The following is a 27,628-nucleotide window of genomic DNA, read 5'->3' as shown; positions in this document are numbered from 1 at the left end:
ATGTTACGTCCGTGTATAAGAAAACACAGACTGCGGAGAACGGTACAACAGGTGTTTACTCAACGTGGCTCACACTGCAACTGATCTGTACAGATTACTACTCAGTGTTATAGACAGGTGTGGTCACTGCCGGTACTGCAGTATACATGAGCTGTAAAACATTAGTTCCCCCCTTAAAGGTATATACATTACAATATGAAAGATGGTACCTCTGACAGTGAAGCACTCCTTCAGTATTGCACTGAAGTGCTAGCCTAGATTATGTGCTCATGTTTCTGGAGTGGGGCTTGAACCTACTGACTTCAGGCGAGAGTGCTACCACTCAACCAAGGCTGACATCCAAGGATTAATATCTCTCTGAAAAATCTTCCTGATCTTCAAGTAACCAAAAATAAATCATGAGAAATATAGCCAATCAGCCCTTTACAATATTAACAGATAAGCAACGGAAGCAACATGCGATAGACAGAGCTAAGCGATCTCACAACCATCGGATCAAATCAAAGCTCTGCAGTCCTGCCACATCCAGTCATGAGTGGTGCTGGGCAATTAAACAGTTAACAGGAGGAGGAGGCTCCAAAAATATCCCCATCCTCAATGATGGTGGAGCCCAGCACGTGAGTGCAAAAGACAAGGCTGAAGCATTTGCAACTATCTTCAGCCAGAAGTGCCGAGTGGATGATCCATCTCGACCTCCTCTTGAGGTCCCCAGCATCACAGATGCCAGTCTTCAGCCCATTCAATTCACTCCACGTGATGTCAAGAAACGGCTGAAGACACTGGATACTGCAAAGGCTATGGGCCCTGACAACATTCCAGCAATAGTACTGAAGACTTGTGCTCCAGAACTAGCTGCGCCCCTAGCCAAGCTGTTCCAGTACAGCTACAACACTGGCATCTACCCGGCAATGTGGAAAATTGCCCAAGTATGTCCTGTCTACAAAAAGCAGGACAAATCCGACCCGGCCAATTACCGTCCCATCAGTCTACTCTCAATCATCAGCAAAGTGATGGAAGGTGTCGTCGACAGTGCTATCAAGCGGCACTTACTCAGCAACAACCTGCTAACTGACGCCCAGTTTGGGTTCTGCCAGGGCCACTCAGCTCCTGACTTCATTACAGCCTTGGTCCAAACATGGACAAAAGAGCTGAATTCAGAGGTGAGGTGAGAGTGACTGCCCTTGACATCAAGGCAGCATTTGATCGAGTGTGGCATCAAGGAGCCCTAGCAAAACTGAAGTCAATGGGAATCAAGGGGAAAACTCTCCATTGGTTGGAATCATACCTAGCACAAAGGAAGTTGGCTGTGGTTGTTGGAGGTCATTCATCTCAATCACATGACATCACTGCAGGAGTTCCTCAGGGCAGTGTCCTAGGCCCAACCATCTTCAGCTGTTTCATCAATGACCTTCCCTCCATAAGGTCAGAAGTGGGGATGTTCGCTGATGATTGCACACTGTTCAGCACCATTCGAGACTCGTCAGATACTGACGCAGTCCGTGTCCATATGCAGCAAGACCTGGACATCATTCAGACTTGGGCTGACAAGTGGCAAGTAACATTCGCACCACACAAGTGCCAGGCAATGACCATCTCCAACAAGCGAGACTCTAACCATCTCCCCTTGACATTCAATGGCATTACCATCGCTGAATCCCCCACTATCAACATCCTGGGGGTTACCATTGATCAGAAACTGAACTGGACCAGCCATATAAATACTGTGGCTACAAGAGCAGGCCAGAGGCTGGGAATTATGCAGCGAGTGTCTCACCTCCTGACTCCCCAAAGCCTTTCCACCATCTACAAGGCACAAGTCAGGAGTGTGATGGAATACTCTCCACTTGCCTGGATGAGTGCAGCTCCAACAACAACTCAAGAAGCTCGACACCATTCAGGATAAAGCAGCCTGCTTGATTGGCACTCCATCCACCACCTTCAACATTCACTCCCTCCACCACCGGCGCACTGTGGCTGCAGTGTGTACCCTCTACAAGATGCACTGCAGCAACTCGCCAAAGCTGCTTCAACAGCACCTTCCAAACCCACGACCTCTACCACTTAGAAGGACAAGGGCAGCAGACGCATGGGAACGTCACCACCTACAAGTTCCCCTCCAAGCCACACACCATCCTGACTTGGACCTGTATCGCCGTTCCTTCACTGTCGCTGGGCCAAAATCCTGGAACTCCCTTCCTAACAGCATTGTGGGTGTACCTACACCATATGGACTGCAGCGGTTCAAGAAGGCGGCTCACCACCATCTTCTCAAGGGCAATTAGGGATGGGCACTAAATGCAGGCCTAGCCAGCGACGCCCACATCCCATCAATGAATTTTAAAAAAAGCAATACAAGTCTGTGAAACACCAAAATAAATCTTACATCTACCGATACTGAATAAGATTAATCTGCTCCAAAAAATGATTGAATACTTACTCTGAAAGATATTTCTAGGTTTTCTCCTCCCCATATATCCATGCCTGCATCGTATGTTCCTATTAACTCAAAGTAATCTCTGTCTATTGAGAACAGTCCTCCTGCCATAGTGGGAGTTCTAAAAACAAAAAGAAATACAAGAAATGTATACACATATATAGCTAAAACATTTTAAAATTGCAAAAGATAATGGCGGGAATTTTCACAGGAAAGAACAGATGGGTTGGAGGCATAGTGGGGGGGAGGGGGGGGAAGTGAAAGTTGTAAAAATGTAAAACCTGACCTCAACCAGCCCACTTTCACCTTTCATTCAGGCGGCCTTGGGGGTGGGGGGGGGGGGGGGGGTGGGTGGGGGGGCGGGCGGTGTTTTACTGCAGGCGGCCGGGGATCCGGATTCCCTGTGGCTGCAACGAGGCAGCCTCAGCCTTGGGGAGCAATCCTTGTGGGCCGGGAGGAGCAGGATTGCTTCCTCCCAGTCCTCCAAGCTCACCCACCGGGGTTGGGGAAATCGGACCCCCTCCGGGATCGCGACTCAGCCCTGGGGTTGGGGATCAGACTCGCCCCCCCCAAGGTTGGAACCTGCCCACCATCCTGGGCCCAGCACCTACTTGTGCCCTCCTGGTCTGCGTTCCCCCCACAACTAGAAGCCTGTCAATCAGGCTGGCTTCCAGGTGGGGAACCCGCCCTTCCTGTCACACACACACTGGAGTTAAAACTCCACAGCGGCCGAGAAACCCGAATTTCCGGGTCCCCTCCAGCACCGTGCGGGAGGGAAATGGGAAAATCCAGCCCAATGTTCTTGTTGATAACAATGTAATTCGCCAAAATCGTTTGCATGTTTTGATGCATTAAAATGCCAAGTTCGTTGAAGTAAATCTGAAGTAATAGCTATTTTTGGGTGATCAACCACCTCTTTTTCTGCCAATACAGTCTCTTCTAAACAATTTATATCCTTCCAAAAATGTATCGCATGGATAGGAATCATTCCACTATGGCTCTGTGATACTATGATGCCCAATCTTTCATGTCCCGAAAGACTTTCCAGGTCACACATCTTATTTGTCAGAATTCTTGCATTCATGTAAGCACATTTCCATTGCTTTTTACCTTTCCTATTTACTTTCTTGACATTTTTATTTTGTTTTTCTCTTTCCATTGGAATTAGCCTCATTAAACTTTGATTTATGTTTTGACTGGTACACCTTGAGGCTTGCTGCAATCTGTCAGGGTGCTCTCTTGCACCCAAGAGAACCATCGCCACTTCTGCAATTTTAGTTGGTGCAGCCAAATACCCATGAAAGAATGCAAGTTTAGAAAAGATTCTGTGACTGCACTGATGGATCAGCAAGTTTATCCAGTGAGTATCTGAGCCATACAAGTTAGGAAGGTCCTGTATTTAATCCCTCATCTGTATTTAGTTAACTGATCTCAGCTGGGGGAGCAGAAACGGGAAGAAAATGGCCACTCCTGATAGCTATCCAGCGTCCCCTCCTCAGACTGCATATGTGTGAATGTCAAGCAAAGGCAGGATCAGGCCTGGCTGTGATATTTCAGTCGTAAAATAGCCTCTCATCATTCACTGTCAAGGCTCACTTCAGAATAAGAGCTAATTGGACAAAGTACCAGAGGGCACCCAGTGCCCAAAGAACTCTATCTAGGCAAGGAGCAACATCTTGAGTGGAGGAGGAGAGAAAATTAGAAAATGAAAAAACAGAAGTGTCCTTCAATATGTCTTTCAGTCTTTTTGAAAGATTTTCTTGCTGTTTGTTAACATTTTCAATTTCAATGTTTAAACTAAAAGTGTGGTCGCATGCAACTTTAAATTTGGTTGTCCTAATGGAAAGAAATAGTCCATTTTAATTGACATACCCATTAAGTGAAACTGCAGATTTAAATATAACTATAACACCAGTAGTTCCAATAACCTGGTGTCAACTATATATACAGTCAACATGTTGCTATGGGGTGTTTAATCTGCATGCTCATAAAATTTAATTAAATTGTACTTTAGGCGTATTACATGAACATTACCTTATCTGAAAGGAATTTTGTAAGAGCTTAAAGCATCCCTTAAAAAAAAACAGATTTTAACCTTGGTTCTTCTAGATGGATTGCCAGCATTTAATAGTGTAAATTGTAAAAAAATTGGCCTCAACTAAATTACTGTGCAGGATTATTGACTGAATGGTTAATATACATGGTAAACTGCTCATTTATTAGTTTTAGCTGTACTCATGAAAAATGGCATTTATTTAGACTGGTTTAATCTTCTCCACAACACCCTTTATCTGTACACACCCACACACAAATAAACAGACACATCAGACCTTTTTAAATCCGGTTTTAAACTTGAATGATTCAAAGCATAACAAAAAAGAAACCCTTCAGACTTTTTTGAATCGCTACACTGCCCCTTTGTTTTGATACAAAATCATGTTTTCTACACATCTACACAAAAAGAACAAAACCAAATAGTCTTTGGAAAGTACTTCACTGCTTGCATTGCCTACTTACCTAACTGGAATAGTTCGGTCTCCTTTCCTTCTGTCCATCTCTCGCTGAGGTACAGGATACCAACGGAAGTTCAATTTCCAATTAAATCCACCATAGGTCATATCTGATCCTGCCATGTACTCAAATGTGTCATCACTAATCACGTCAATTATTGGGCACACCACCGTACTCCTGACGGAACAAAAGCAGCTTTAAGGAAGCATGAAATCACAAAATGGATTTATCTTAAAATGTAACTAATATACTGCACAGAAGTGATATGGCATTGATGTGATATGGTATAATTAAGACAACAGTTCAAATTCTGCTTCCATAGGAGAAACATTATATTTGGGATCACTTCAGTTTTAGTAATGTATTAAATCTGGCAAACAAGTTTTAGTTCCTGGTTTTGCCAACATGTTGTTATTAATGCATTCTGTGGAGAAACAGAGGCCTAGAAATTCAGTGGGCTGCGCCACCCGTTAGCGCCCAAAGAGGGCACTTAGTGGGTTTTATGCCACTGGCCACGCCTCCCGCTAAATTTAGCGGGACGTTAATGGCGGCGCTAGCCGTTAGCGCTGCGCCGCTACCGATGACGTCATCGGTGTGCGCAGCGCCCCGCTACTGCCCCGATCGCGAAATTTGGTAGCGCCCCCTGCTTTAACGCTGGTCGCAATTTGCGACCGGTTCAAGGGGGCCTACCTGCGGCGGTAGAGGCGTGGAGCGGCCATTTTTTTTGCTGGCCGCCTGCCAGCACCTCTTCGCGCCGCCGTCCCCGGCCTCCTGAGCCGCACCCCCCCCCCCCCCCGCGTTGTGCCGGCTGTGTCCCAGGAGCCCGCCACTTCTCCTCGGTGCCGGGCTCTTTTGCCGGCACTCGCAATCGCCGATCGTGCTGCAGCAGGCCCCTCCCCTTTAAGGAGGGGAGGAAGGCCTGCAGTACCGCAGCGCGCCGTGCCGCAGCGTGTGGCGCTGCGGCACGTTGCGCTGCGATTTTCAGTTGCAGCGCCCCAAGAGGGATGCGGGGCGCCTCGAGTAGTGCTGCGCTTCCATCTGGGCGCTGAAACTGAATTTCCGGCGGGCGTTCGCGACTCCTTCCGGGGCTGTACTTCCGGCACCCTGGCGAGACTGGCGTCCCAGTGAATTTCTAGGCCAGAGTATTTTAGTGGTCCAAATACAGAAATCACTGAAGACGAGTGGACAGATACAAAAAATATAGTTAAAAGGGCTAACCGAATATTGGTTTTTAATCTCAAGGGGGCTGGAATACAAAGGGGTGGTAGTTATTTTACAGTTATATAAAGCTCTGGTTAGATCCCATTTAGAGTACTGTGCTCAGTTCTGGGCACTGCACCTCAGGAAGGATATATTGGCCTTCCTAAATGCTGCTTGGAAATTGAATGAAGAAGACTGGTAAAATGTTATGGTCTTGGTCATAGTAGAGGGCACCCCTGATATGAACACAATGGAACATACATGGGCTTATGACACAGGAAATAGGTAAAAGTCACCAAAATCTTCTAGGAAAAATGAAATTCCAGTATTACTTGTGTAGCAACTGATGGTGAGAAGAGGGAATTGTCTTTCCGAGCGTATCAAATGAGACAAGAAATCTTTTGACTTTTACCAATTTTCCAGATAAGAGCAGAGATAGCTGTAAAGCAGTTTACCATGACAGTCAGGGATACTTTGGCTATTGCAATGAAGTAAAGGTGCATTGACTTGTGTGCCAATTAGACTAAGGTTTCATAGTCCAAGTTGCATTAATGGAACAGGAATATTGGACAATATAGGCAATACATCCATGATCTTCGTCCATCTAGAAATCACAAAAGGATACATCAGCTGCACAACCCTGACTGAACTGGACTCTAGATAATAAAGCACCCTAAAATATTTCATCCAACTTTGGATACATACACCGCTAAACAAATATTTCTACTTAGTGTCAGGCAAATAGAAAATCCCAGTTTAATAATGACCTGAGGGGAATGCCCATGAGGTCAGCCTATGCTATTAAATAGTCTACCTATCAATCATGAGCTGCTGGAGTCAGAGAGCACATGCAAATGTTCATATTATCTAATTGTACCTTGAATAAAATGTATTAATGTAAAAGTAGTCCATAATTCCTTCTCAATTAAGATTTTGGCATAGCATTTATGAGATAAAGTCTTAGTTGATGCAAAGGCATTGAACAATTGGGTGTCCAAAGCAGAAAATAGCTTACTACATTGGATAGAATATATGAAGTTATGTATAATGCATAAAAACAAAAAGCAGCCCAACATGGGATATTGTTAGTTGGACTAGGTGCTATGTAAAGAAGCAAAAGCCCATCTAACGTTGATGATGGAAGGGACCATCCAAGTCATTTTTTCCAATTGAATTAATCATCATACCCATCATAAGATAAGATCAAAAATTTGCTGAAAAATAAGCCGTAGTAATTACTTACATTAATTATCAGCAAGCAAGTAATTTGGAAATATGAATGCCATTTTCAAATAATTACCATTACATTCAATTTCCAGTTGCCTTAGAGGGACTGGGTTTTGGTAGAGGTACTGAGTTTTGGTAGGAGAACTAACTAAAAAGTGCAGGCAGAAAAATGAACATGATGCAACTTCTGAAAGCTATAAATAAGAATTTGTATTTAATTGGAATAGCCATTAAATACAAAACTGACCATTTATATTGCCAAATGGCTGCAGATATTAAAGGAATCTTTTACAGAAAAATGTTTGTTATAAACAGGTACAGGGGTTTTAGATAACAATGGAATAAGAGCATGATTATTCCATAAAATAATTTTGGCTGAGTCAGAATATACTGTAAAATGTACCAGGGATATGGACTACATACTTGTAGAGTCACATTAACAAAACCCTCAAATTAAGGGAACAAAAAGAGGATTTGATCTCGAGCAGAATTCACATTTACTAATTAAATGCAGAACTGATGTGGGTAGATTTTAAAAAATCATACTTTTGAAAAGAATAAAATTATCAAGATATACTTTCCACTGTTTTTCTCCCTGTTCTTAATGGGCTACTTACTGATGTCAAAGGTTAAATCTTATAATGTTTAGTAGAGTACTTTGAGGGAAGAGGGAGGGGACAAGCTACCGGGAATGGTAGCATAGTGATTATGTTACTGGACTAGTAATTCAGAGGCCTGGGCGAATGATCCAGAGACGCGAGTTCAAATCCTACCACGGCAGCTGGGGAATTCAAATTCAGTTAATTAAATAAATCTGGAATAAAAAGCTAGTGTCAGCAATGGTAACCATAAAACTCTCAGATTGGTTCACTAATGTCCTTTAGGAAAGGAGATTGCCACCCTTACCTGGTCTAGCCTATATGTGACTGCAGATGCACAGCAAAGAGGTTGACTCTTAACTGCCCTCTGAAATGACATAGCAAGTTTTAACAAACCACAACTGAAAACAATAAGAGTAAAACCGGACGGACCACCCGGCACCGACTTCAGACACAATAATGGCACATCCAGCCCAGTCAACCCTACAAAGTCCTCTTCACTAACATCTGGGGACGTGTGCCAAAATTGGGAGAGCTGTCATATAGACTAATCAAGCAACAACCTGATAGAATCATACCTTTCAGCCAATGTCCCAGATTTCTCCATCACCATCCCTGGGTATGTCCTGTCTCACCGGCAAGACAGACCCACCAGGGGTGGTGGCACACTGGTATACAGTCAAGATTGAGTGGCCCTGGGAGACCTTAACATTGACTCTGGACGCCATGAAGTCTCATGGCATCAGGTCAAGCATGGGCAAGGAAACCTCCTGCTGATTACCACCTACTGCCCTCCCTCAGCTAATGAATCAGTACTCCTCCATGTAAACACCACTCAGAAGAAGTACTGAGGGTATCAAGGGCACAGAATGTACTCTGGGTGGGGGACTTCAATGTTCATCACCAAGAGTGGCTCGGTAGCATCACTACTGGCCGAGTCCTGAAGGACATCGCTGCCAGACTGGGCCTGTGGCAGGTGGTGAGAGAACCAACACAAGGGAAAAGCCTACTTGACCCCTTCCTCATCAATCTACCTGTCGCAGATGCATCTGTCCATGACAGTGACCACCGCACAGTCCTTGTGGAGATGAAGACCCGTCTTCACACCGAGTACACCCTCCATCATGTTGTGCGGCACTACCGTGCTAAATGGGATCAATTTAGAACAGATCCAGCAGCTCAAAACTGGGCATCCATGTGGCACTGTGGGCCATCAGCAGCAGAACTGTATTCCACCACAATTTGTAACATAGAAACATAGAAGATAGGAGCAGGAGTAGGCCATTCGGCCCTTCGAGCCTGCTCCGCCATTCAATGAGATCATGGCTGATCATCCAATTTCAGTACTCTGTCCCTGCCTTCTCCCCATATCCCTTGATCCCTTTAGCCTTAAGAAATATATCCAACTCTTTCTTGAATATATTTAATGAACTGGCCTCCACCGCCCTCTGTGGCAGAGAATTCCACAGGTTCACCACTCTCTGGGTGAAGAAATTCCTCCTCATTTCAGTCCTAAATTGCTTACCCCTTATCCTTAGACTATGACCCCTGGTTCTGGACTCCCCGGCCATCAGAAACATCCTTCCTGCATCTAGTCTGTCCAGGCCTGACAGAATTTTATAGGTTTCGATGAGATCCCCTCTCAATCTTCTAAACTCCAGTGAGTATAAGCCCAATCGACACAATCTCTCCTCATACGTCATTCCTGCCATCCCAGGTATCAGCCTGGTGAATCTTCGCTGCACTCCCTCCATGGCAAGAACGTCCTTCCTCAGGTAAGGTGACCAAAACTGCACACAATACTCAAGGTGCGGTCTCACCAAGGCCCTGTACAACTGTAGCAAGACATCCTTGTTCCTGTACTCGAACCCTCTTGCTACGAAGGCCAACATACCATTTGCCTTCTTAACCGCCTGCTGCACCTGCATGCTTACCTTCAGCGACTGGTGCACAAGAACACCCAGGTCTCTTTGCACTTCCCCTTCTCCCAATCTATTGCCATTCAAATAATAATCTGCCTTCCTGTTTTTGCCACCAAAGTGGATAACCTCACATTTATCCACATTATAGTGCATTTGCCATATTTCTGCCCAATCACCCAACCTGTCCAAATCGTACTGGAGTTTCACGACATCCTCCTCACAGCTTACCCTCCCACCCAGCTTTGTGTCGTCTGCAAATTTGGAGATATTTATTGCTAATACAAAAGCAAAATACTGCGGATGCTGGAAATCTGAAATAAAAACAGAAAATGTTGGAAATACTCAGGTGGTCAGGCAGCATCCGTGGGTGGAAGACCCAGAGGAGAGTGTCCTAGGCGGGAGGCCCAGCACGGAGGACCCCAGGCGGGGGGCCAAGGGCAGAGCGGCTGGTCGACAAAAGTGGAGTCGGGAGATGCTGTGGGTGAGCATGCTGCACGGTTTCGAAAGTTGAAGAACGGTCTCCGGCCCGAATGAGTTCTAGCAGCCCCGTCTGTACTCCGTTTGTTCTCTCCTGTTGTTTTCAAGATGGCAGCTCCCTAGGGAGCTCCTTTGCCATCCTTTGCTCTCTTTCCCCCCCAGTCTCCTCTCTTCTGCTGTTCAAGTTCCCCTGGCTCTAATAGTGGGTGCATTTTTATCCCTAATTGCAAGTTCAAGCGGCAAGGTTAAAGTTACCTAAGCCAACTGCCCATCCCCCGACCATGCCTGTTCTTTGTTCTCAGTGAGCACTGGCTCTTCACTTAAACTTAGCTCCCAAATTCCCAGACCTCTCCGCCGTCAAGACTATGCTTCTCCACTAGACTAGTGATCTAGTGCCTAGTGGATCGCGAGTGGAGCTCAGGACCAGGGATCGCAAGAATGTCAGTGCTAATTTGATCCTGTGAGAGACAACATCATTACTGTCCGAGGCCGGAACCCAGGAACGAGGATGAGACCAGCAGCGAGGTCAAGGCCCAGGAGTGGCACAGCGTGGACCAGCAGCGGGGTCGGGGCCCAGGGAAGGTGCGGCACGGGCCAACAGCGAGATCGGGAGGACCACAATGCATCCTACGAAACCCAAGCAGAGAGGACCTGCGGGAAGGAGGGAGGAGGACAGTAGCAGTATGTTTGTGTGTGTGTGTGCTAGGCCGTTGTAGAAGAGGCTGGTCTCCAATCGTCTTGGATCCCTTTACCATTGGACCAAGACCTTGCTCTGTCAAGCCCGTGTGGTAGCTGGTGTGCAACGGCCACCCCATGTTAAAAGAATTAACGTACAGGCATCTTCCACCCTTTAAAATGAAGTTCGGGACCTGGAATGTCAGGACCCTCATGGACAACCCCAACAGTGTCAGACTGGAACGCCGTACTGCTCATTGTTGCCCGGGAGCTCAGACGCTTCGACATTGACATCGCCGCCCTAAGTGAGACCCGGCGGGTAGGGGAAGGCCAGCTCAAGGAGCAAGGCGGTGGTTACACCTTCTTCTGGAAAGGCAAACCCGAAGAAGAACGCCGCCTCCATGGGGTAGGCTTCGCCATAAAAAATGAACTGGTTGGGCGTCTCAGAGACTCCCCTAACGGTATAAACGAGCGCCTCATGACTCTTCGACTCACCCTAGCCAGAAACCAGTGCGCTACGGTCATCAGTGCGTATGCCCCAACACTGGAAGACACAGACGAGACCAAAGAGGAATTCTACTCCAGCCTCGAACAATCCCTGTCCCAAGTCCCAACGGGCGACAAGCTGATCCTCCTTGGCGACTTCAACGCCAGAGATGGAAAGGACACAAACCTCTGGAGAGGTGTGATCGGCAGAGAGGGGGTAGGGAAAGCCAACTTGTAGTGTATGTACCTTTAAGGGGAGAACTACTTTTTACAGCTCCTGTATACTGTAGTACCGGCAGTGACCACACCTGTATATAAACCCTGAGTAGGGATCTGTACAGATAGTTTTAGAGTAACCCTCATCCAGTAAACACCTGTTGATTGTTCCCTGCAGTCTCTTGTCTAGTTATTGAAGGACACACAACATCAAGATACACGGATCTAACAGTGGCGACGAGGCGATTCAAACCTACCTGCAACTCTGCATCACCTCCCAGGGATTCGCTCCTGGAGAACAGTGAAAGAAGGCGGCCGAGTCCAGAAGCACGGGCGTCGACCATCCAGCGGAGATTTGAGCATCGCAGGGGAGGCTGTTGAGAGCTGGGCTTGGTTCTCCAGTCACGGTGGTCCAGCTAAACGGGCTGGCAGCAGGTATGGCGCAGACCCTTCCCGGACAGCGGCGGCTAGAGCCGACCGACGGCACAGAAAAGGCAGAGCAGCGTCGACGGGAGAAGAGAGGGTAGAGCGCACAGGGCGCAGCTGGTGTTCAGGACCGAGCAGCGTCGACGGGAGAAGAGAGGGTAGAGCGCATAGAGCGCAGCCGGTGTTCAAGGGCCGAGCAGCGGCAAAGAGAGAGAGAGGCGCGCAGGAAAACGCGCAGAGCGCAGCTGGTGTTCAAGGGCCGAGCCGCAGCGGAGAAGAAGGGAGAGCGCGGGAGACGCCATTAAGAAGGGAGAGCGCGGGAGACGCCATTTTGAGCCGCAGCGGAGAAGAAGGGAGAGCGCGGGAGACGCCATTTTGAGCCGCAGCAGAGAAGAACGGAGAGCGCGGGAGACGCCATTTTGAGCCAGTCTAACCACACCCAAAAATGCCGCAGTATCACAGCGTTCGACAATGAAGTCGAAGATTGGACGACATATGTCAAACGCATTGAAGTATACTGCAAGGCGAATTAAGTGCCAGATGACAAGAAAGCGCTGGTATTGTTGAATTCAATGGGTGAAAAAACGTATGGCTTACTGCGAAACCTAGTAACCCCAGAGAAACCAGCGGAAAAGAATTTTGAAAACATAGTGTCAATCCTACGGGACCACTTAAACCCCACACCGCTGCTGATAACAGAAAGATTTAAGTTTCACAAAAGGAACCAGCATAAAGATGAAAGTAATGCAGAGTATTTAACGGAACTGCGCAAGCTATTGAAACCACTGCCAGTTTGGAACGGGACGAGCAGATACTTTAAGGGACAAGTTCATGTGTGGGCTTCAAAGTGAAGGAACCCAGAAACGGCTTCTATCAGAAAAGGATCTTACGCTGGACAAGGCTTTCAGCATGGCAGTATCACACGAAGCAGCAGCACGGGGCGCGGCTGAGATACAACGGAGACCGCAAGAATATGGCACAAATGAAATGGTATACAGAACAGTGAAGTGCCATCGCTGCGGCAGAACAACACACGACCATAAGGATTGCTGGTTCAAGGACCAAGTGTGCAGACAGTGTGGAAAAGTAGGACACATAGCAAGAGTCTGCAGGTCAGAAAAGAAAACCAGCAGCAAGAAATCTCCACAGGAGAAGTACAAGGTGGTACATAAGGTGACGGAGAGTAGTTCAGACGAATAGAAAAGAGATACAGACTCCGGAAGCAAGGAGCTGGGTTGTCTGAAACTACATAATGTGATCAAAACAGAGGATCACCAAACTATCTGGGTCACGCTCAAGATAGCCGGAGTACAAGTGAAAATGGAATTAGACACAGGATCAGCCCTAACAGTCATAAACCGAAGGGACTACAAACGGCTATTCTCACATATACCCTTGAGAGATACAGAGATCGTCTTGAAGACGTACATGGGGCAAAAAGTCTACCCCAAAAGGAAAAATAAAGGTGAACGTTCTATATAACGGCAAGGAAACACCAAAAATGGACCTATATATATTGCCAGAGGGAGGACCACCACTACTAGGACGTGAATGGATCCGGAAGATACAGCTAGATTGGCATTCCATACAAGCACTGACTGTAGATGCCAAAAAGGATGATGACATCACACCTGGACGACTGTCAAAAATGCTAACTGACGCACAATAAGTGTTCCAGGAGGAACTCGGAACACTAAAAGGCATAACAGCGACGATCAAAAGAGGAAAATGCAAGCCCAAAGTTTTTTTTTTTTTTTTTTTTTTAAGGCCAGACCGGTGCCTTATGCGATCCGCCCAGCCGTCAAAGCAGAGCTGGAAGGTTTGGAACGTTCAGGAGTACTGTCCAAAGTGGATTGGAGCGAGTGGGTTACACCCATCGTTCCTGTAATGAAGAGGTCATTGAGTAATACGCCTGGGGAACCAAAGAAGGTTCGCATCTGTGGGGACTTTAAGGTGACAATGAACCCAGTCGTTCACATGGTAAAATATCCGCTTCCGCGGATTGAAGATATTTTCGCCTCGCTATCTGGAGGGAAACGCTTCACTAAGATTGATCTGGCCCAGGCGTACCTGCAAATGGAGGTAGAAGAAGCCTCGAAACAGTACCTCACGATCAACACTCAAAGGTCTCTACCAATACAACCGGCTGGTGTTCGGGGTAGCATCGGCTCCGGCTATTTGGCAAAGGGCAATGGATCAAGTCCTGCAAGGGATTCCAGGGACCCAGTGTTATTTAGATGACATCCTGGTCACGGGCGAAAATGACAGTGATCACCTCGGCAACCTGGAGTAGGTGCTCACTAGATTGAAGGAATATGGGCTCCGAGCTATTCGTCACAAATGCGAGTTTTTCCAGAAGCAGATCTCGTATTGTGGCCACGTTATTGATGAAGTCCCCTGAAAAGATTGAGGCAGTAGTCAAGGCTCCAGCACTGGAAAATGTGTCACAACTGAGGTCGTTCCTTGGGCTGGTGAACTACTACCATAAGTTCTTGCCAAATTTGTCTACCGTACTACACCCACTGAACACCCTACTGCAAACGGGGGTACCATGGACGTGGAATGACGAATGTAAACGAGCTTTCCAGAAGAGCAAAGAATTGATCATATCAAAAGAGGTGTTGGCTCATTTCAACCCAACACTTCCAATTCAGTTGGCGTGTGATGCATCACCCTATGGCATTGGAGCGGTGCTGTCGCACAAATTCTCAGACGGCTCAGAGAGGCCAATAGCCTTTGCGTCACGATCACTAACCTCAGCCGAGCGTAACTACGCCCAGATTGACAGGGAGGCCCTCAGCCTAGTGTGGGGAGTGAAAAAGTTCAACCACTATCTGCACGGGCAGAAGTTCACCTTGCTGACTGACCACCAACCACCTGTCTCCATCTTTAATCCAAAGAAGGGCGTTCTGGTGATGACTGCGCAACGGCTACAAAGATGGTCCCTTTTTCTAGGGGCGAACCAATATGAAATCGAGTATAAGGGCACGAAACAGCATGAAAACGCTGATGGGCTATCACTCCTGCCACTGCCTACTGTGGAGGAAGCACCAGCAGTGGACCCTGTCGAAATATTTCATTCGACTATAATTGAACGCTTGCCTGTAACTAACGCTGAGATAGAGAAGGAGACCCGAAATGACCCGACACTGTCTCGGGTATATGACTTGACGGTGAAGGGATGGCCAACACATGGCGACTCACTGTTGCCAGCATTCTCATCCAGAAGAGAACAGCTGTCAGTATGCCAGGGGACCTTGATGTGTAGATCCCGAGTGGTAATTCCACCCAAGTTAAGGGAGAGAGTGCTTAATGAGCTTCACGAAGGCCATCTGGGAGGGGTGAAAATGAAAAGCCTTGCTCGGGCTTATGTGTGGTGGCCAGGGATCGATCAGCAAATCGAGGACCTGACAAAGGGCTGCTCAGGATGCCAGAAGGTCCAAAATGCACCACCACATGCCCCTCTACACCCATGGGAGTGGCCCTCATCTCCATGGCAACGGGTGCATATTGATTTTGCTGGTCCATTCATGGAATCAATGTTTTTAATAGCCGTGGATGCGCACTCGAAATGGCCTGAGGTCATCAAAATGTCCTCCACCACCACGGAGAAAACTATTGCAGTCCTACGGACCATATTTGCCAGGAACGGCTTGCCAGAGCAGATTTGCTCTGATAACGGACCACAGTTTGTGTCCAAGGAGTTTCGAAGATTTATGAAGAGGAATGGGGTAAAGCATTACACCTCTGCCCCGTATCATCCAGCCACAAATGGATTGGCTGAGAGGTTCGTACAAACCTTTAAGAAAGCAGTAAGGGCCATGTGCGATGACGACATTCCACTGCAGCACAAGGTGGACAATTTCGTGTTAGCCTACAGAAATGCGACACATGCAGTTCACCAACCAGACCCCGGCCATGATGTTCTTTAACCGAAGGTTGAGATCTCGTATGGATTTGCTCAGACCAAATGTACGGAGTGATGTTGAGAATAAGCAATTCCAGCACATCAATGAGAAGCCGACAAGGAGCTTCAATGTAGGGCAACCAGTCTTGGCCCGCGACTACCGAACAGAGAAATGGCAACCAGGAACAATATGCACACGGCAGGGGCCACTAATGTACACAGTGGATGTTGGGGAGAACATTGTGAGACGCCATGTTGACCAGATCCTAGAGTCACAGGAACAAGTCAACCCCATGTCTCGGCCATACGTACCTGGTGATGAACCCGACATACCGGTAGCATCTACCCCAGAAACAGTAGCATCGGAAGCTGATGAACCAACCGACGACAGGAGGCCAGAATCGCCTCCGCACCAAGAGTGAGACACTCAGGAAAGGCGCTATCCAGAAAGGATCAGGAAGCCTCCCCAAAGACTGAATTTATAAATAGACTATTTTCAGTTAATGTTGCATGTTAAAAGTGTTAATTGTAATTAGTTGATATTTAATTGTTAAATGAATGTTATGGTACTGTTAATCTAAAAGGGGAGGAATTGTAGTAAGGGGAGAACTACTTTTTACAGCTCCACACCTGTATATAAACCCTGAGTGGTGATCTGTACAGTTAGTTTTAGAGTAACCCTCATCCAGTAAACACCTGTTGATTGTTCCCTGCAGTCTCTTGTCTAGTTATTGAAGGACACACATCAAGATACACGGATCTAACAACTCAAACAGTACCCTCCTCCTGTCGAAATGCTTAGAACATGGCCTCATCATAACCAACACCTTGTTCCATCAGAGAGACAGGTACAAGGCTTCATGGCAGCACCCTCGTTCCAAGCACTGGCATCTGCTGGACTACGTCATCGTCCGAGCGAGGGACCGGAAGGACGTCCGCATCACCCGCGCCATGACAGGAGCTGATGACTGCTGGACAGACCACCGCCTAATCCGCTCTGTCATCTCCATCAATGTAGCCCCAAAACAGCGGCGACAACAGAAACAATGCCGCAGGAAAACAAACACTGGAGCACTCAAAGACCCCGCTAAGAAAGCCCTATTCAGCCTGCGCCTCACAAACAACCTGACGACTCCCAATGATGCAGAGACACAGAGTGCTCACAGCACCCGGTCTGCACTCAAGGCCTCCATAATCAGCACCTGTGAAGAGACGCTCGGTCACTCGACCAGGAAACACCAAGGCTGGTTCGATGAGAATGACCAGGAGATCCAGGAGCTAATAAGCCGCAAGCACAAGGCATTCCTGATCTGGAAACAGCAACAGAACTCGAGAGCAAGAAAGCAGCTCTACAGAAACCTGAAGGCCGAGGTCCAACAAAAAACTCTCGACCTAAAGAACAGATGGTGGGTGGAGAAAGCGTAGGCGATCCAGCAGCTAGCCGACAACCACGACGTGCGTGGATTCTTTAGCACAGTCAAGACCATCTACGGCCCAAGCACCCAAGGCCCTTCCCCACTGCGGGCCAAGAACGGAGAGGTACTCATCAAGGACAGGGAAGCAGTCAGTGCCTGCTGGAAGGAGCACATCGAAGATCTCCTTAACCACGACTCTCCTTAACCACGACTCTGTCTTCGAAACAAGTGTCCTCAACTCTATCCCACAGCATGCTACCCGCCACCATCTCAGCACAACCCCAGCCCGGCATGCGGTTGAAAAGGCCATCCGACAACTGAAGAACAAGGCCTCAGGAGCAGATGGAATCCCCGTCGAGGCACTAAAGCATGGTGGAGAAGCACTACTGATGTGAATTCATGAACTCATTTCTCTTATCTGGAAGGAGGAGTGCATGCCAGGGGATCTCAGACGCCGTAATTGTGACCATCTTCAAGAAAGATGACAAGTCTGAATGTGGTAATTACAGAGGAGTTTCCCTGCTATCTGCCACAGGGAAAGTCATCGCAAGAATCCTCCTCAATCGCCTTCTCCCAGTGGCTGAAGAGCTCCTCCCAGAGTCGCAATGCAGATTCCGCCCACTAAGGGGCACAATGGACATGATCTTCACCGCACATCAATTACAAGAGAAATGCAGGGAACAGCACCAACCACTGTACATGGCCTTCTTTGATCTCACAAAGGCCTTCGACACTGTCAACCGTGAGGGATTATGGAGTGTCCTCCTCAAATTCGGCTGCCCTCAAAAGTTTGTCACTATCCTCCGCCTGCTTCACGCCGACATGCAAGCCGTGATCCTGATCAACGGTTCCACCACAGACCCAATTCACGTACGAACCGGGGTCAAGCAAGACTATGTCATCGTACCAACGCTCTTCTCGATCTTCCTTGCTGCAATACTCCATCACACCCTCAGTAAACTCCCAGTAAGTGGAGCTAATTTACAGAACAAACGGGAAACTGTTCAACCTCCATCGCCTCCAGTCCAGATCCAAGGTCGTCCCATCTTCTGTCGTCGAATTACAGTATGCAGACGATGCTTGCGTCTGCGCTCACTCGGAGGTCGAACTCCAAACCATCGTCAACACCTTCACTGAAGCGTACGAGTGCATGGGCCTTACACTAAACATCCGTAAGACAAAGGTCCTCTACCAGCCTGCCCCCGCCACACAGTGCTGCCCCCAGATTATCAAAATCCACGACAAGGCCTTGGACAACGTGGACCACTTTCCATACCTCGGGAGCCTACTGTCAACAAGGGCAGACGCCGACGTCAAAGTCAAACACCGCCTTCAGTGTGCCAGTGCAGCCTTCAGTCACCTGAGGAAGAGAGTGTTTGAAGACCAGGACCTCAAACCCAGCACTAAGCTCATGGTCTACAGGGCAGCAGTGATACCCACCCTGCTGTATGCCTCAGAGACATGGACCATGTACAGCAGGCACCTCAAAGCACTGGAGAGGTACCACCAACACTGCCTCCGCAAGATCCTGCAAATCCATTGGCAGGATAGGCGCACCAACGTCAGTGTTCTTGCTCAGGCCAACATCCCCAGCATTGAAGCTCTGACCACGCTCAATCAGCTCCGATGGACGGGTCACACTGTCCGCATGCCCGATACGAGACTCCCAAAACAAGAGCTCTACTCGGAGCTCCGGCACAGCAAGAGAGCCCCAGGTGGGCAGAGGAAACGCTTCAAGGACACCCTCAAAGCCTCCTTGAAAAAGTGTAACATCCCCACTGACACCTGGGAATCCCTGGCCCAAGACCGCACAAAGTGGAGGAGAAGCGTCCGGGAAGGCGCCGAACACCTCGACTCTCTCCGCCGGGAGCAAGCGGAAGCCAAGCGCAGGCAGCACAAGGAGCACACGTCAACCCAAGCACCCCACCCACCCGCCCCTTCAATCACCGTCTGCCCCACCTGTGACAGAGACTGTAGGTCCCGCATTGGACTCATCAGTCACCTGCGAACTCATTTTTAATGTGGAAGCAAGTCATCCTCGGTTCCGAGGGACTGCCTAAGAGAAATGAAGAATGTCCAAATGAAGAATTATTTAATATGCAGAAATAAATGAAAATGTTTCTTTAATTATAAACTGTAATTTTGAATGTCCATTTATTTTTCTAACTTGGTGCAATGAAATGGACATAAAAAATAAAGAAATATAGGGGGGAAAATTAGTTATCGACCATTTTGGGTCGCTAACATCGCCTGGGCGCTAAATGCACTGAATTTCTAGCCCATAGTACTGTATTTTGTTCAGACAAGATTTTAAAAATACCTTTGAAGCTTATTTTTCTTTAGCAGTCTTTCACTAGCACATTAAATGTGTTCTGTGTAGAAGAAAGATGAATTGCAGGAATTGAAGCACTACCAACATTAAAATGATAAATAGAAAATGCTGGATTTAAAAGCAAGACTTTGCAGACTAAAACAGTCAGTCAGTCTGAAGTTTCAGCTTGGATCAGTTGTAGCACTCTTGCTAGGTTGTGGGTTCAAGCTTCACTCCAAGATTAAAGCACATAATCTAGGCTGGCACTTTAGTGCAGTACTGAGGGATAGTTGCATTGTCAGGGGTGCCATATTTTGAATGAGATGCTAAACAAGGTCCCTTCTGTTTTATTTATGGTTCAGGTTGATAATATGGATCCCGTGGCAATATTCAAAGAAGAGCACGCTGCCCTGAGTAACATTCAGCGCCACTCAAAACAAATTAGTTAGCCTTTCATCTTATTTGCTGTCTGTGGGACCTTGTTGTGTCTGCACTTCAAAAACAATTAGTTAGTTATGAAGGGCAAGTTCATTCTTTATTTTCTGATTACTTTATGTACCTGTTCAAAAGTGCTACTAATATTTGAAGCCCAACTGAAACTTTAACAATCGTGCTTTTATACAAGGTTATTTTTACCTGTCCAGTTTAATTCTTGCCAATAGTGGTTCCAGCCAGCCCAGCGTACATTCACAATGTGCATCCAAGAATGTGATCACTTGTCCCGTAGAAGCTGCTGCCCCTTTCAGTCTTGCTCGGATCAAACCAGAGCGCTGTTCCATTCGTAGAATCCTAACTGGTACTTCCAATGTTTTCACATATTTCTCTAAAGGCTTGTTCAAAAAATCTGGAAGACAATGTAATTCTTTTCAGCTGAAAATGTACACAGTTGCCTTTGGAAATAATTTATAAAGTTCAACAATCCTGCATCAGTATTTCACAAGGAAAGCATTACAATTTTTGAAGGACATTCGATAATATATTCAAACAATTTTCACCCAAGATCTGCATTCCAATATATTCGAGAAACAGGTCGAGTTTCTACTAAGAATTCACAATTAGAATTCGATGATGAATGAAAATGGTGTCGCTGGTTCAGAGATGGCTTCCTAGGTTTTTAATGCGGAGCTGGCAACAATTTCTTCTATACTGCCTTTGAATTAGTAGAACAAAACTGGTTCCTTTACACTGGAACTGATTTGCAGTGAATTTGTTTACTTCATATTGGCTGTTACAGGTCAAATGTACACGGACATAAGCCCAATCCGTTGCCAAATGCCTATTGCCAATGTAAACAAACCAACAACTGCCTCAATCCAGTTTACAGTACAAAATTAATTTACAATTGACATCTACTGGGAACAAGCAAATTTCCACATTGTTTGGCACTGAGCCATTTGGACCAAGAAGGTATTATATTCAATTTCTGGTTTGTGCTGACCTAGTTGATCTCAGCCAGGGCAGTGGTGGAGGTATCACAGTTGAATTCAGCATCCCTGGACCAGTGTGTGGGAGAAGATGGAAATAAATCTGGTGTTGCCTTCTTCCAGATTGCTATCCATGGTTGCTGCTGAAAATGCCTATGTAAGGACATCAAGTGAGACCAGAAATGGTGTCAGCAGTGTCATAGAGTCATAGATTTATACAGCACAGAAAGAGGCCCTTCGGCCCATCGCGTCTGCGCCGGCCATCAAGCCCTATCTATTCTAATCCCATTTTCCAGCACTTGGTCCGCAGCCTTGTATGCTATGGCGTTTCAAGTGCTCATCTAAATGTTTCTTGAATGTTGAGGGTTCCTGCCTCTACCACCCTGTCAGGCAGTGAGTTCCAGATTCCAACCACCCTCTGGGTGAAAAAGTTTTTCCTCAAATCCCCTCTAAACCTCCTGCCCCTTACCTTGAAACTATGCCCCCTGGTTATTGACCCCTCTACTAAGGGGAAAAGTTCCTTTCTATCTACCCTATCTATGCCCCTCAATTTTGTACACCTCAATCAGGTCCCCCCTCAGCCTTCTCTGCTCCAAGGAAAACAACCCCAGCCTGTCCAGTCTCTCTTCATAGCTGAAGCGCTCCAGCTCAGGTAATATCCTAGTGAATCTCCTCTGCACCCTCTCCAATGCAATCACATCCTTCCTATAGTGTGGCGACCAGAACTGCACACAGTATTCTAGCTGTGGCCTAACTAGCGTTTTGTACAGCTCCATCATAACCTCCCTGCTCTTATATTCTCTGCCTTGGCTAATGAAGGCAAGTATCCCATATGCCTTCTTAACCACCTTATCGACCTGTCCTGCTGCCTTCAGGGATCTATGTACATGCACACCAAGGTCCATCTGATCCTCTGTCCTCCCTAGGATCCTACCATTCATTGTATATTCCCTTGCCTTGTTAGTCCTCCCAAAATGCATCACCTCATACTTTTCAGGGTTAAATTCCATTTGCCACTGTTCTGCCCATCTAACCAACCCGTCTATATCGTCCTGTAGCCTGAGGCTTCCCTCCTCGCTATTTACCACTCCACCAATTTTCATGTCATCTGCGAACTTACAGTGCTGCATTACTTTTTTTAAAGTAATTTTTGTAAGAGTTGCCTTCACCTACACAAATAGCCAATCTTTGGTTTGTGTAGTTTCCTTTTTGCAAGCTCTTTCCAATTTTATTCTGCTTCCTATAGGAAGCAACTGGCACAGGAAAGACTTGCAACAGGAAGGTCCTGCTCCTGATTATTTCTGAAGTAGCAGCCAATATAACTGCAAATCAGCTTTCATATAACTGAGTATTTTTCATGTCTTTTCAACAGCTGGTAGTCCATTATATGGTAAGAAATTTTCCAATTCGTAAAAAAAATTTGTAAGAGGATTCTATGGCATTGCTCTCCTGATCTCCACTGCTCCATCATTGGCAGCCCCGCAATCAACCACTACTTGGCTCAGTGGTAGCACCTTGCCTGTGAGTCAGAAGGTTGCGGGTTTAAGTCCCACTCCAGAGAATTGAGCACATAATCTAGGATGACACTTCAGTGCAGTACTGAGGAAGTGCTGCACTGTGGAGGTGCAGTCTTTCGGATGAGATGTTAAACCCTCTACCTTCTCAGATGGATGTAAAAGATCCCATGGCACTATTCAAAGAGGAGCAGGGAAGTTCTCAGTGTCCTAGCCAATATTTATCTTTCAATAAAACACCTTAAAACAGAATATCTTGTCATTTATCTCATTGCTGTTTGTGGGAGCTTGCTGTGCACAGATTGGCTGCCGTGTTTCATATATTACAACAGTACACACCCGTAGGGACATTGGAAATGCTGGTTTCAGGCATGCCTAGCGCATGCGCTGAAAACTGGCATTCTGATCGGTCAAGAATGCTCTTGACAGATCGGATGCCTGCCCTAGAGAAGGGCCTCTGCGGGCGGATAGTTCCGCTTTCTAGAGAACCTCCACCTGCAGAAAACCCTTAGAAATCTTACGCCTGGTAAAAGCATAAAAAAACTTTATTTTTTTCAAAAAATTAAATTTGTTTAAAATATTTAATTTATTGTATTTTCAACTAATTTTAAAAATGTGATTAAAAGAAAAATGTATTGAATGTGTGTGTTTTTGGGGTGATCTCCATTCATATATTTGGGCAGGTCTATCTGTCAAGTGTATGAAGGAAGATTCACTTCTCCTATTGGCTCCCCAAGGCCCACGTGACCCCAGGGACGTTTGCAAACCGCATGTGCCTCTGGATACGTGGGCCCTGCACATTTTGAGTTGGAGGGGCCCAGGAGCGGAAGTGTCCGGACCTCGGGAGCCCTCAGGTAAGTCCTCCGATCGGAAATTACGGCCCATTGTTCTTAAAGCAGATTGCCCAAAACTGGACACAATGGTCTAATCAAAGCTTTATACAGGCTTAGCATTCTCTTCTTACTTTTGTACTTGACACCCCATTTATAAAACCTAGGATTCCATATGCTTCTTTCTACAACTTGTCCTCCCACTTTCAAATATGTGTAAAGTAGGATTGTAAACGTGGGGAAATACCTTTAAAAATCTGTGCAGCCTGCAACAATCTGAACATATACCTTGAAGATTATTTAAAGTTAAATTTCCACAAATTCTTTAGCTTCATTTTAAAAATCACAGAAGAGAGTTGGAAGTAATAGGGGTAAAATGGTTAAGTGGGGGAGGGGGATGGTGAAACTATTGTGAAAGTATATTTTTCACTACCAGAAATCTTTAGACCTGTCATCGATGGAAGGACCACATTTTAGTGAACTCAGAATGCACCAAACTAGCCAAGAAAGTAGGTTTAATTCCAAATGCATTAAATTCAGTGTTGATAGTGGTAGACAGGAGCCAAATTGCTCTTAAAATATTCGATTAATTCTACAATTGGATATGAAGCTAATTTTGAGAGCACACTTCTTGGCTATTGCCTTTACTCTTGCATGGTTTCCTTTATAGATTGCAGTGTTTTTCCTGCTCCAAGCTAATAGATCTGTAATTCCTCAGTTCATTCTTTTTACTATTGGTGGTTCTACATGAGCCACTGGCTTATATATTCAATAGATTATTAAAAGGTGCACAGACAGTGTGAGGTGGTTTTAGAGTAAGCAAATAGAATTTTAGGTTGCATTGTTTGGATCACTGAGTGTAAAACAAAGAACACTATGCTTGGGTTATATTAGGCTTTAACATATTTGTACTTGGAGTTCATGTCCAGTTTTGCTTCCCACACATGGATATCAAGGTTCTGGATGAGGTGCAGAGGATGGTGGCTTAGTTAGCAGGATAGGCTTCAAGAGTTAGGGCCATTTATCTTGGAGAAATGCAGGTTTAGCAGGGATACGATTGTGGTTTTTAAATCAATGAAAGAATTGGAGTTCATTTGGTTGGATAACTTATTTGAGATGAATAAGGATGGGAAGACTGACGGGTATGCACACAAAATAGACAGGCAGTTAAGTTAGATGCCAGAATATTGTGTCCCCCTCAGTCATCGTCCTCTGTAAAAGACTACTGGAACATGTGATGGGTATGGATTAATTGCAGCCTTTGAAAAGAGCACATGACAAGTTCCTGAGTGAAGAGGGCATTTAGAGTTATAGAAGGCTAAGTTACTAGTTAATTGTGATTAGGTCTCTCCTGGAAACTTGTTTGATTGCCTAAATGAGCTGGAAAGGAATTTCTAAGAGTTGGCTGTAGGTTTCTTTGCCTTTTTCTAGAGATTGTGTGGTTAGGGGATGGTTCAGTAATGTATAATGTGTCTGGATAGGGCAGCTTGATGGTCTGTTCTTGCCCTTTGTGTAGTTTTGTATTAAGAAGACCAGAGTCATAATAGCCATCAACAATGCTATGGTACCTCTACCATTATTAATGAGTTGTACAAAATTTTGATGGTGGCACCTCTCATCTGAGACAGTATCACGACCGGGTATAGCAACTGCACCGCCATAGACCTCAAGGCTCTACAGATGGTGGTGAAAGCTGCACAACATACTATAGGAATTAAACTACCTGCTGTGCAGGATATCTACCCAGAGAAGTGCCGGGGGAAGGCCCTGAGAATCATCAAAGACGCGAGCCACCCCAGCCACAACCTCTTCGCCCTGCTCCCGTCCGGTAAGAGATATCGAAGCATACGGTCTCGTACCAGCAGGTTTCGAAACAGCTTCTACCCCCAGGCCATAAGACTCATGAACGAATAATTTATTATTTATTACTGTTGTTTTATTTATTATTACTGTATTTCTATTAGTATTTTTATCATTGCTATGCCATATTTATTCCAATGTTGGGAGGACTTGTAAAAATCAACATTTCATTGTGCAGTACACACGTTTGCTGCATATATGACAAATAAAATTGAATTGAATTGAAACGGAACATAGAAAGTTTGGGTACAAAAACATCCATAGATCCATCCTGTTTGTCTTTCTTCTGTTCTAGCAGTTCTATCTGATAATGTATTGCTCTTCAAGATACTTTCCAATTTTGTCTTGAAGATGCATTCAATTTGTGTCTAGTTGCTCAGAAACCTCGAAGCATTTAAAATTCTGAATGTTAATATCATTGCTGGTGGCTTCCTCTCAACCCAAAGACAAGAATAAGGCATAGTATAATTTAAAAAAAATCAAATTTAGCGCCCGAAGTAAAGATCCAGAGTGGAGAATAATCAGAAATTGTACGTGGGAGAATTTAATTTGAATAAGGAATATATAACATGTAAAAAAGTTATCTTTCTTCTTCATTACTTATCCACAGTGCATCATGGGTGGATTTTCTCAATATTGTACCTCCTTAGGAGGAAGGAAGATTTGTGTGTTTAGTATCCAAGGTGTGGAACTGATAAAGTGCACAAGTCTTTTCAGCCAAATCCAACACCAAATGTTGGATGGAAATTTCTATATACAGGTCTGCAGCTGTACTAGCCTGTGTAATGTCTACTGACCTTGTGGAAATCAATTTCCTGACAGTTAATGGCAGTTGGGCAACAGGTTAAAATTTTACTTCCCCATCAGACAAACAATTGATAAAGTTCTCTGAAAATGTTTTGCTTTTGTCCACACAGTAACAGAAAGCCCTCCTCACAACCACATGATGGCACCTGCATTACATTTCAAATTTATATGGAACAAGAATTTGAATGTGGTCTGAGAACTGCTATGCCTTATGTTAGAAAAAGTGACTAGGGGCACAGCTGACTCACTCTCGAAGATGACAATAAAATGACAGTTTTCTTTATGTGGAACTTCAAATTATTTGGAATCAAATCAGTAGGTGCCATCATTTGCTTGTGTAATAAAGATTCCAATTCCTTGCTGGAACAATGTGGTTTAAGAATCTATCTAGTCACCAAGAAATCAAGTAGGCAATTGAGAAGAAACTTCTTTACCCAAAGAGTGGTGAGAATGTGGAATTTACCACCGCAGGGAGTAGTCGAGGCGAATAGTATAGATGCATTTAAGGGGAAGCTGGATAAGCCTATTAGGGAGAGGGGAATAGAGGGTTATGCTAATTGAGCTAGATGAGGAAGGATGGGCGGGGGTTTGAGTGGAGCATAAATGACGTGTGGACTGCTTAGGCCAAATGGCCTGTTTCTGTAAAACTACTACAAAATAGGATATTAGAATGACTTTTTGTAATATTTGAATGTTTTGATAAAGTGACCAATACTAACAATAGCTCTTTACATTTTCCAAATATGTAAGTAGACATAATTTCAACTCTAAATATATTTTTTGCCCCCCTTACAGGTTTTTTGCACTTAGTCACCTGATGGTTTCCTTTCTTTGTGGTCCTTCCTAACCACCTTAGCCCCCTTTGTTTAGTCCAAAAGGCCACGGCCCTCACTCTGCCTCCTGGCATGTCATGACTAGGAGATTGAGAAGTCCTGCTCATCTGCACCTTAATCACCAATCTCAAATTTGTGGCTTAAGGAGCAGCGAGAAGCCCCCCAAGATGAAGATCGGTGGCAGGTATGGTAGGGAGGTCTACTTAGTCTCCCTGCCACATCCTGGGCTGCGGCTATATCTTTGCCCCTGCCCCTGCCTCGTGAAGTTGCCTTACTGGTTATGGAGTGCTATATCATGCCTAAACCTCTGGGACGATCAGCAGATACCCCCAGTCCATTGCTTTAACTTTGACTTGGCTCTGGTGTCCTCATGGCAGTGGCCTGATTGTTTGATGCAAGTGGCTTATTCAAAGTCAGGATCCCCAATTCCTCTATTGCGCTATATGGTCACCAAGCAGATATCTGTTAGAGGGAGTCCTAATGCATCAGTATGCCATGATACGCAATAACTCACCTCCCCTCACTAACGATGTTCTGCCTCTCCATGAGCCATT

At 45.8% G+C, this 27,628-nt stretch overlaps 1 protein-coding gene across 2 annotated transcripts in view; it reads right to left on the bottom strand.

Annotated features, from left to right (window-relative positions):
- The window catches only part of galnt1 (UDP-N-acetyl-alpha-D-galactosamine:polypeptide N-acetylgalactosaminyltransferase 1), a 244,408-nt gene that overhangs the window by 61,882 nt on the left and 154,898 nt on the right, over window positions 1–27,628 (bottom strand). For both annotated transcript variants that reach the window (XM_085988177.1, XM_085988178.1), the window contains exons 5-7: window positions 20,443–20,650; window positions 4,952–5,122; window positions 2,438–2,555 (exon numbers count right to left, since the gene is read on the bottom strand). In XM_085988177.1, coding sequence (XP_085844303.1) covers window positions 2,438–2,555; window positions 4,952–5,122; window positions 20,443–20,650 — 497 coding nt within the window. The remainder of the gene's footprint in view (window positions 1–2,437; window positions 2,556–4,951; window positions 5,123–20,442; window positions 20,651–27,628) is intronic.

The sequence above is a fragment of the Somniosus microcephalus genome, chromosome 5 (genome assembly GCF_052327205.1).
Source record: "Somniosus microcephalus isolate GS21.2 chromosome 5, FLI_Smic_1.0, whole genome shotgun sequence".
NCBI classification, from domain to species: domain Eukaryota; kingdom Metazoa; phylum Chordata; class Chondrichthyes; order Squaliformes; family Somniosidae; genus Somniosus; species Somniosus microcephalus.
Note: the sequence above shows the minus strand (reverse complement) of the source record. Positions and strands in the feature narration are given on the sequence as shown.